This window comes from Jatropha curcas, chromosome 2, assembly GCF_041381405.1.
Source record: "Jatropha curcas cultivar XTBG-Jc1 chromosome 2, XTBG_Jcur_1.0, whole genome shotgun sequence".
Classification (NCBI taxonomy): Eukaryota; Viridiplantae; Streptophyta; class Magnoliopsida; order Malpighiales; family Euphorbiaceae; genus Jatropha; species Jatropha curcas.
This window is the reverse complement of record NC_143152.1, coordinates 15,959,818-15,970,462: the sequence shown is the minus strand read 5'-3', so window position 1 is coordinate 15,970,462 and position 10,645 is coordinate 15,959,818. Positions and strand designations below refer to the sequence as shown.

The 10,645-nt window shown below is 39.8% G+C and overlaps 1 protein-coding gene across 1 annotated transcript; it reads left to right on the top strand.

Moving 5' to 3' along the window:
- Positions 1–3,990: 3,990 nt before the first annotated feature.
- On the top strand, positions 3,991–7,598 carry LOC149498302 (uncharacterized). The gene is made up of 3 exons (XM_089717293.1): positions 3,991–5,029; positions 6,440–7,204; positions 7,540–7,598. The coding sequence occupies exons 1-3, from the start codon at positions 3,991–3,993 to the stop codon at positions 7,596–7,598; spliced, it is 1,863 nt and encodes a 620-aa protein (XP_089573419.1).
- The last annotated feature ends 3,047 nt before the right edge of the window (positions 7,599–10,645 follow it).

Here is a 10,645-nt window from a genome sequence, read left to right as displayed (position 1 = left end):
CAAGTGCTATGAAGAAGATGAAGGAACACCTAAGTTTCTCACATTAATGGAAGCACATGTTGAGTTGGAACTTGAATTTCCAACAGATGACATGCCTAGACCGTGCTTGGTTAGCACGCCCGTGCAAGGTAGCACGCCCCAAGCCGTGCAAGCCTCTGCCTCTCGCGAGGAAAACTCATACATATGCGCATGCCTGTGCCAACTAGCACGCTCCAGACCGTGCACTCTTCTGCCTCTCGCGAATGAAGCTTTACATTGAAGCACGCCCGTGCGCCTTGGCACGCCCCAGACCGTGCCTGCCCCTGCCTCTCATTAAGCTAGTTAGTTTATTTTGAGTTTTTGCTATGTTAATGGTTTGGGCCTCCTATATTTCGGCCACCCTTGATTAGTTAGCCTTATTTTGTTTAGATTTGGTCAATCTTTAGTAGATTTGGATTAGATATCCAAATCCTTAAGTTGTTATGATTTTGTTAGTCATATCCTTAGTTGGTTTAGATTTGCTAAATCCTACTCCTTAGCTAACTCTAAATCCTTTAAGGATCTGGACCTCTTAGATTATTAGTATAAATAGCTTGTTATTTTGTAATTATTCGGAATATAATTCAATCAATGAAATAGACTTCTTCTTCATGCTTTTGGCGTGTCCTTGCTTTAGAGAGAGTGTGAGATTGCATTCTTCTAATTGCATCAAGAATCAAGGTAAACTTATCAATTCTTTTGTGGCCTTTATCTTATTCTATTGCTCTATTATTGGTGTTCTTGCTTGACGCGGAACCCTATGGAAATAAATTCCATGAACTCTATGACAAGTTTTGGAAGAGATCCAAGATCTAAATAAATTCCCCTCTATGGCACCCAAAGCTTAAAGAAGCAAGAACACCAATAATAGAGTAAAAGAATAAGATAAATGCCACAAAGAATTGATAAGTTTACCTTGATTCTTGATGCAATTAGAAAAATGCAATCTCACACCCTCTAAAGCAAGAACACGCCTAAGCATGAAGAAGAAGATCTCTCTTTTTAATTGATTGAATAATAATGTCAATAATTACAAAATAATAAGCTATTTATACTAATCTAAGAGGTCCAGATCCTTAAAGGATTTAGAGTTAACTAAGGAGTAGGATTTAGCAAATCTAAACCAACTAAGGATATGACTAGCAAATCTAAACAACTTAAGGATTTGGTTAACTAATCCAAATCAACTAAAGATTAGTTAAATCTAAATAAATCTAGGATGAGGAATAATTAATCCAAACCAACTAAGGATAAGGAGTAATTAATCCAAACCAACTAAGGATAAGGAATAATTAATCCAAACCAACTAAGGATAAGGACTAACTAATCCAAACAAATTAAGGATAACGAATAATTAATCCAAACCAACTAAGGATAAGGAATAATTAATCCAAACCAACTAAGGATAAAAATTAAAAGGGTGGCCCAATTTATTGGTGGCCCAACCCATTAACAACATTACTAATACGATCCTAGCTAATTAACAAGTACTCTTGCAAATCAACAAGGTAATCTAGCGGAAAGCATGCAATCACGGAAGTACCTAATACAGATCAAGGGAGCAAGATGAAGGATCCTTTAGCTCTACCCGAGGGACCAATCACAAGAGCTCGTGCAACCAAGCTACGAACAGCCTTGAATACATTTACTCAAGAACAAATCACATTGGAGCTTCAAGATCATAATTATGCAAGATGTGAGATTGAACTTGAAGAAGCACCAAAGCTTGTTATGGTGCTTGAGGCGTGCAAAGAGGCTGCCCATTGATGCATTCTACATGGTTCTATACTTAGGCAAATTTAGGAGGATGTTATTTTATTATGAGCTTAAGTATGGGCTGTGTAGGGCCTCTGGCCATTTGTCTTGCTTTTATTTAAATTCTATTAGTGGACTTAATTAATTAAGTGTAAGGCTGGTTGGGCTTATTTTCTAGAGTTGGGCCAGTCCTAGATTAGTTAATGTTTAAGTCAGGCTTGTTTTAATTAGTTAGCTTTGGACTTGTATTTAATTAAGCCCATTTGGGCCACATTAGGTTTAGGCCTGGGCTAACTTAAGTTAATAGCTAAATTAGGGTTAGCTTAGGTTATTTATATTGTATTGTAAGAGCTGCACGGCAGCCAACATTAATTGGAATCAAAACCAACGTGTTTTCTTTGTTCTTCAAGAACAAAACCGTGTTCTTCATCCTTGCATGAATAGAACCGAATTTTCCTTAGTAATTAGGCTTGTGAGTTCTACAAGATTAATTGCGCCAAGAATTTCAGAGTTATTTTCAAGAGTACTTGAAGGTAAGTTTCTGATTCTTGTTCTAAATTCCTTGTTTTTCTCTCTTCAAGAGTACTTGGGGGTTAAAGGGATTGACGGGTACTTCCGTGATTGCATGCTTTCCGCTAGATTACCTTGTTGATTTGCAAGAGTACTTGTTAATTAGCTAGGATCGTATTAGTACCCGTCAATCCCTTTAACCCTTATCTAGTATCAGAGCACTGTGGTTGTGGATTTCAATCTATCCTAGGGTTAGGGACTTAAAAAAAAAAATGAAGAAAAAAAGAAAAGGAATCTTTGTTTATATTTTGCTGCCAATTCGCATTGAAAAAAAAAAATTGTTATTCGTTTGACCTGAGAATTATATGCTAGCAAACTATGTGCTTGTATGAAGCTTGAGAATTGACTTGTGACAACCTGAAATTGTGCACTGAAGTGAATTGATAACCTAGCACTGCTATAGTTACAAATTGTCCTTGGGAAATTTTTCTTGAATACTAGCTTTGATAATTAGATTGATTAGGTCCATAGTTAATTTTACTTTGTAGTGAATTAACTTCGTGCATCTTGTCAAGAATTGTCTATTTGTTGATTCTAGTAATCTATTATTTGTTTGTGTGGAACAATTAGAGCTTAGTAGTTAGGAAATTTTGGACCTCACACGTCCAAAGAGAAGCACGCCCAGAAGCACGCCCGTGCGCCTGCCCGTGCTCGCCTCTGGAAGTCCAGGCGATTCTGTAGGCTGGGAGAAGCACGCCCGTGCTACCTCTCTAATCAGCCCGTGCTTGCTTCTGGAAGTCCAAGCACACCCGTGCCAAACATAGCACACCCCGTGCTTGCCTCTGGAAGTCCAAAACTTGCCCGTGCCGTTCCAGCACGCCCGTGCTTTGCCTCTTTTCATTGCTAAAGTGTTATTTGCTTGTTCCTTCACTTTAGTTTATTAACTTCAAGCAATACACCTTCTTGTTCTTGTATTGCCATTCAAAACGTTGTGAATTCTTGTTAGAGTTTGTGCATTACTTGATTATATTCTTTGCTTTCCTAACTTTCTCTTGACTTTTGTAGCAACTTTGGGATTCTGAAGTGCAATTATTCAAGTGGAAAGAGTGGTAAAAGGCTTGAGTGAAACCCACATATTGTGAAAAAGCCAAATAAAGAGAGAAACACGTGAGGGAGTGATAAACTAACCATTTCCTTTAGTTTTTGTGTTTGTTATTCTATTTCAGGATGTCTGATTCATCTAGAGATAAGAATGACAGCCCTCTCAAAGTTGAAGATCCAAAACTACAAGCCTTTCTAGATGCTTTCTCTGGAGAAATGGGACGAATCACTAGGCTTATGGAGAGTTTTAATGATAGACTGGAACTTCAAGAACAAAGGACAGAAAGACATGACCCTAATGCCACAAGGAGGGGTGCAACCACTTCCAAAGAGCACTCTAGACAACCTTGGCATGAAGAGTATGAAGAAGAGAATGATGAATGGCATAGAGAGCCCCCGTGGGCAAGAGGAGGTAGAAATAACAGAGGAAGAGGAAGAGGGATTGGTAGAGGCCGTGTTTACAGAAATGAAACCTACTATGGGGAGGATGAAGAAGAGGTTGATACGCCATTAGATGGTAACTTGGGTAACATCAAACTCAAGGTGCCACCTTTCAAAGGCCGAAACAATGCAGACGAGTACTTGGAATGGGAAAGGAAGGTTGAGATGATATTTGAATGCAACAGGTATACTGAGGAGAAAAAGGTGAAGATTGCAGCCTTAGAATTCCAAGATTATGCTCTGTTTTGGTGGGATCAACTTAATCAAAGCCGAAGAAAAGTGGGACGACGACCTATCCACAATTGGGAGGATATGAAGGAGGTAATGAGAAAACGTTTTCTTCCTGAGCATTATTTTAGAGAGTTACATCAGAAACTTCATAGACTTGTCCAAGGAGCCAAATCAGTAGAAGACTACCATAAAGATATGGAGATGTGCATGGCTAGAGCACACATCGAGGAGAGTGAGGAGGTGACTATGGCTAGATTTCTAGGTGGCCTTAATAAGGACATAGCTGATGCACTAGAAATGTACAGGTATGATTCCATGGAGGAGATGCTGAATATGGCTATGAAGTTAGAGAAGCAGAGAAAAGGGAAGAGCACCACATCATATAGGGCTGCCAACAACAACAGCAACTCTTGGGGTGATAGATGGCCTAAAAGGGAAGAGAAAAAGGAGTTTCAAAGCTCTACACAAAAGGGGGCAGATTCAGTGTCTAAGGCATTCACGCCTAATGCCCCAACTCATTCAAAGGGATCAAGTTCCACTACTCCTAGTAGAGACATCAAATGTTTCAAATGTCTTGGGAAGGGCCATATATCTTCTCAATGCCCTAACAAAAGGGTAATAGTGATTCGAGATGGCTACACCTATTCTGAATCTGAGGATGAAGAAAACCCAATGCCGCCACTTGAGGACTGCCATGATGATGATGATGAGGTTGATGAAGAAGTTTTACAACCTGAGATGGGACAGTTACTAGTTACCAGGCGAGTTCTCAACATGCAAGTTCAAGAGGAGAGCTTAGAACAAAGAGAGAATATTTTCCATACTAGATGCTTGGTACTTAACAAGGTATGTCTTTTAATTATTGATAGTGGAAGTTGCACTAATGTAGCTAGTTTGAGCATGGTGCAGAAATTGGGTTTGACATGTGTACAACACCCAAGGCCATATAAGCTTCAATGGCTCAATGATATGGGTTCTGTAAGAGTAAACAAGCAGGTGAAGGTGCCATTCTCCATTGGATGGTACAAGGATGAGGTCACTTGTGATGTAGTACCTATGCTAGCTGGGCATATTCTTCTAGGCCGCCCATGGCAATACGACAGGCGAGTCCAGCATGATGGGTACACCAACCGGTTCTCTCTTACCTATTTGGGTAAACATGTGGTTCTAGCTCCTTTGACACCACCTGAGGTCTATATGGACCAAAAGAGGATATTAGAAAGTGAGGGGCAGAATTGTATTCAGGGGGAGGGAGAAAATAAAGATAAATAAAATGGGGAAAAAGAGGCCAAGAGTGAAAAGAAACAATTGAATGGCCCATTGGTGAGTGAAACAACAAGAGAAGGAAGAAAGAAACAAAACATGTACGTAAGAGAGAGAGAGATTCGCAGTAGTGTTAGTGAGGGTAGACCAATCTTAATGATTCGGTTTAAGGAAACTTTGCTTAACTTGACTAACATTGACACTTCTTCTTTGCCTTCTAGTTTTGTTTCTTTATTGCAGGAGTTTTCTGATGTGTTTCCTGATGAAATGCCTAGCGGACTGCCACCCCTAAGAGGCATTGAGCATCAGATTGACTTTGTGCCTGGAGCTACAATTCCTAACAGGCCAGCATATAGGAGCAACCCCATGGAGACTAAGGAGTTGCAGCGCCAAGTTGATGACCTGTTGTCTAAGGGATTTGTGAGGGAGAGTATGAGCCCATGTGCAGTTCCTGTATTACTTGTGCCTAAGAAGGACGGTTCTTAGAGGATGTGTGTTGACTGCCGAGCTGTCAACAAAATCATAGTTAAGTATCGCCATCTAATTCCTAGGCTAGATGATATGCTAGATGAACTGCATGGTAGTAAGTACTTTTCTAAAATTGACTTAATGAGTGGATATCATCAAATCAGAATGAAGTTAGGTGATGAATGGAAAACTGCCTTTAAGACTAAATATGGTTTATATGAGTGGATGGTTATGCCATTTGGTCTAACTAATGCACCTAGTACTTTCATGAGATTAATGAACCATGTCTTACGTGCTTTTCTAGGCAAATTTGTTGTGGTTTATTTTGATGATATACTGATTTATAGCCAATCTATTGATGACCATGTTGAGCATGTTAGGTTAGTATTGATAACTTTGAGAGCTGAAAAGTTATATGCTAAGCTACAGAAATGCACTTTTTGCATAGATAGGCTTGTTTTTCTTGGTTTTGTTGTGAGTGCACAGGGGATTGAGGTTGATGAGGAGAAGGTTAAAGCAATTCGAGAATGGCCAACTCCTAAATCTATATCTGAGGTGAGGAGTTTCCATGGCTTAGCAAGCTTCTACCGAAGGTTTGTGAAGGACTTCTCTACCATAGCAGCCCCACTCACAGAGGTGGTAAAGAAAGAAGTTGGGTTCAAATGGGGGGAAGCGCAACAAAGGGCATTTGATACTCTAAAATCCATTCTTTGCTTTGCTCCTATTTTAGTTTTACCTAACTTTGATAAAACATTTGAGATTGAGTGTGACGCCTCTAGTGTAGGTATTGGTGCAGTGTTGATGCAGGAACGAAAGCCTATTGCCTATTTCAGTGAGAAACTCAATGGGGCGCAGCTCAATTATTCAACCTATGACAAGGAGCTGTATGCTTTAGTGAGAGCATTGGAGGTATGGCAACATTACCTTCTACTCAAAGAATTTGTCATACACACTGACCATGAATCTTTAAAGCACCTCAAGGGACAAGGTAAGTTGAACAAGAGACATGGTAAGTGGGTTGAGTTCATTGAACAGTTTCCTTTTGTGATTAAATACAAGCAGGGAAAAGAAAATATTGTGGCTGATGCACTTTCTAGGAGGTATGCTTTAATTACTACTCTTAATGCTAAGTTGTTAGGATTTGAGCATATAAAATCCTTGTATGTTGATGATGATGACTTCGGTCTTATTTGGAGTGCATGTGAACATGGGGCCTTCAACAAGTTCTTTAGGCATGAGGGGTTTTTATTTAAAGGAAATAAACTTTGTATACCCAAATGTTCTATGCGTGAATTGCTTGTGTTAGAATCACATTGTGGGGGACTTATGGGGCATTTTGGGATTCTTAAGACATATGATATACTTGCTGAACATTTCTTTTGGCCACAAATGCGTAGAGATGTAGAGAAATTGTGTGGTGTGTGCATAGCATGTAAGCAAGCTAAGTCTAAATCTATGCCTCATGGCCTTTATATGCCTTTACCTGTACCTACTTTGCCTTGGACTGATGTTTCTATGGATTTTGTACTTGGATTGCCCAGAACAAAGCGAGGTAGGGATAGTATTTTTGTTGTTGTGGACAGGTTTAGTAAGATGGCACATTTCATTGCATGCCATAAGAGTGATGATGCTGTCCATGTTGCTGAGTTGTTTTTCAGGGAGGTTGTGAGATTGCATGGGGTGCCACGCACCATAGTCTCAGACCGTGATGCCAAGTTCCTTTCTCATTTTTGGCGTGTTTTATGGAGTAAGCTTGGTACGAAGTTGCTGTACTCTACTACTTGTCACCCCCAAACGGATGGCCAGACTGAGGTAGTTAACAGAACTCTAGGTACTTTGCTTAGAGCGGTGGTTGGTAAGAATCTGAAAACCTGGGAGGATTGTTTGCCTTTCATTGAATTTGCTTATAATAGGTCTATACATTCTTCTAGTGGTTATAGTCCATTTGAGCTTGTGTATGGTTTTAATCCTTTGACTGTACTTGATTTATCTCCTTTGCCTTTGAGTGAAATTGCTAACTTAGATGGTGAAAAGAAGGCTGAATTGGTTAGGGAGATACATGCTAAAGCCAGGGCTCATATAGACATGAAGAACAAAAGCTATGTTGACCGTGCCAACAAGGGAAGGAGGCGTGTGGTATTTCAACCTAGAGATTGGGTTTGGGTGCACATGAGGAAAGAAAGATTCCCAAACCAAAGGAAAGGAAAGCTTGCTGCCCGAGGTGATGGGCCTTTTCAAGTGTTGGAGAGGATCAATGACAATGCCTACAAGATTGATCTACCAGGTGAGTATGGCGTGTCTGCTACCTTTAATGTTTCTGACCTTTCTCCATTTGATTATGATTCAGATTTGAGGACAAATCTTTTTGAGGAGGGAGGGAATGATACAGATCAAGGGAGCAAGATGAAGGATCCTTTAGCTCTACCCGAGGGACCAATCACAAGAGCTCGTGCAACCAAGCTACGAACAGCCTTGAATGCATTTACTCAAGAACAAATCACATTGGAGCTTCAAGATCATAATTATGCAAGATGTGAGATTGAACTTGAAGAAGCACCAAAGCTTGTTATGGTGCTTGAGGCGTGCAAAGAGGCTGCCCATTGATGCATTCTACATGGTTCTATACTTAGGCAAATTTAGGAGGATGTTATTTTATTATGAGCTTAAGTATGGGCTGTGTAGGGCCTCTGGCCATTTGTCTTGCTTTTATTTAAATTCTATTAGTGGACTTAATTAATTAAGTGTAAGGCTGGTTGGGCTTATTTTCTAGAGTTGGGCCGGTCCTAGATTAGTTAATGTTTAAGTCAGGCTTGTTTTAATTAGTTAGCTTTGGACTTGTATTTAATTAAGCCCATTTGGGCCACATTAGGTTTAGGCCTGGGCTAACTTAAGTTAATAGCTAAATTAGGGTTAGCTTAGGTTATTTATATTGCATTGTAAGAGAGCTGCACGGCAGCCAACATTAATTGGAATCAAAACCAACGTGTTTTCTTTGTTCTTCAAGAACAAACCGTGTTCTTCATCCTTGCATGAATAGAACCGAATTTTCCTTAGTAATTAGGCTTGTGAGTTCTACAAGATTAATTGCGCCAAGAATTTCAGAGTTGTTTTCAAGAGTACTTGAAGGTAAGTTTCTGATTCTTGTTCTAAATTCCTTGTTTTCCTCTCTTCAAGAGTACTTGGGGGTTAAAGGGATTGACGGGTACTTCCGTGATTGCATGCTTTCCGCTAGATTACCTTGTTGATTTGCAAGAGTACTTGTTAATTAGCTAGGATCGTATTAATTACAATTCAAAACTAACAAAATGGGCTAACTTATTACGCCAAAGTTAGGCTCTAGTATGGCCAGGGCATGCCATATGCTGGAATTTCAGATTCCATCTCAACATGTGCTTTCATTAATGTGAGAAACTTAGGTGTTCTCCATGCTTCCTTGAGATCTATGGTTGAGTGGTAGCGATTCCGTATCATTCCCCCTTTCCTCGAAAAGATTCGTCCTCGAATCTTAATTAAAAGTTGAGGTATCCATGCTTTCTTGATCTCCATGGTTGCTCCATATTTCTTTGTATGACTTCTTGTAATTGATCCACTAAGTAGAACGAATGGATTTTTCATATTGTTCTCCTTGCTCCCTTGAGTTCCATGGATGAGTGACGGCGGATTCGTATCATTCCCCCTTTCCTCGAAAAGATTTATCCTCAAATCTGCATCCATGTCAAAAGGAGACAAATCACTAACATTGAAAGTAATGGAAACACCATACTCACCCGGTAAGCCTATCTTGTAGGTGTTGTCATCAACGTGCTCCACGACCTGGAATGGTCCATCTCCACGTTCATCAAGCTTAATCTTTCCTTGGTTGGAAAACTTTTCTTTGCGAAAATGTACCCAAACCCAATCTCCAGGTTTAAATACATCATGCCTTCTTCTCTTGTTGGTATGGTTGGCATAGCCTTTGTTTTTCATGTTCATATGAACCCTAGCCTTGGCGTGCATCTCCTTCACCAATGCAGGCTTCTTCTTAATACGACCCTAGCTAATTAACAAGTACTCTTGCAAATCAACAAGGAAATCTAGCAGAAAGCATGTAATCACGGAAGTACCCGTCAATCCCTTTAACCCCCAAGTACTCTTGAAGAGAGAAAAACAATGAATTTAGAACAAGAATCAGTCTAAAGGCCATGAGGCATAGATTTAGACTTAGCTTGCTTACATGCTATGCACACACCACACAATTTCTCTACATCTCTACGCATTTGTGGCCAAAAGAAATGTTCAGCAAGTATATCATATGTCTTAAGAATCCCAAAATGCCCCATAAGTCCCCCACAATGTGATTCTAACACAAGCAATTCACGCATAGAACATTTGGGTATACAAAGTTTATTTCCCTTAAATGAAAACCCCTCATGCCTAAAGAACTTGTTAAAGGCCCCATGTTCACTTGCACTCCAAATAAGACCGAAGTCATCATCATCAACATATAAGGATTTTATATGCTCAAATCCTAACAACTTAGCATTAAGAGTAGTAATTAAAGCATACCTCCTAGAAAGTGCATCAGCCACAATATTTTCTTTCCCTTGCTTGTATTTAATCACAAAAGGAAACTGTTCAATGAACTCAACCCACTTACCATGTCTCTTGTTCAACTTACCTTGTCCCTTGAGGTGCTTTAAAGACTCATGGTCAGTGTGTATGACAAATTCTTTGGGTAGAAGGTAATGTTGCCATACCTCCAATGCTCTCACTAGAGCATATAGCTCCTTGTCATAGGTTGAGTAGTTGAGTTGTGCTCCATTGAGTTTCTCACTGAAATAGGCAATAGGCTTTCTCTCCTGCATCAATACTGCACCAA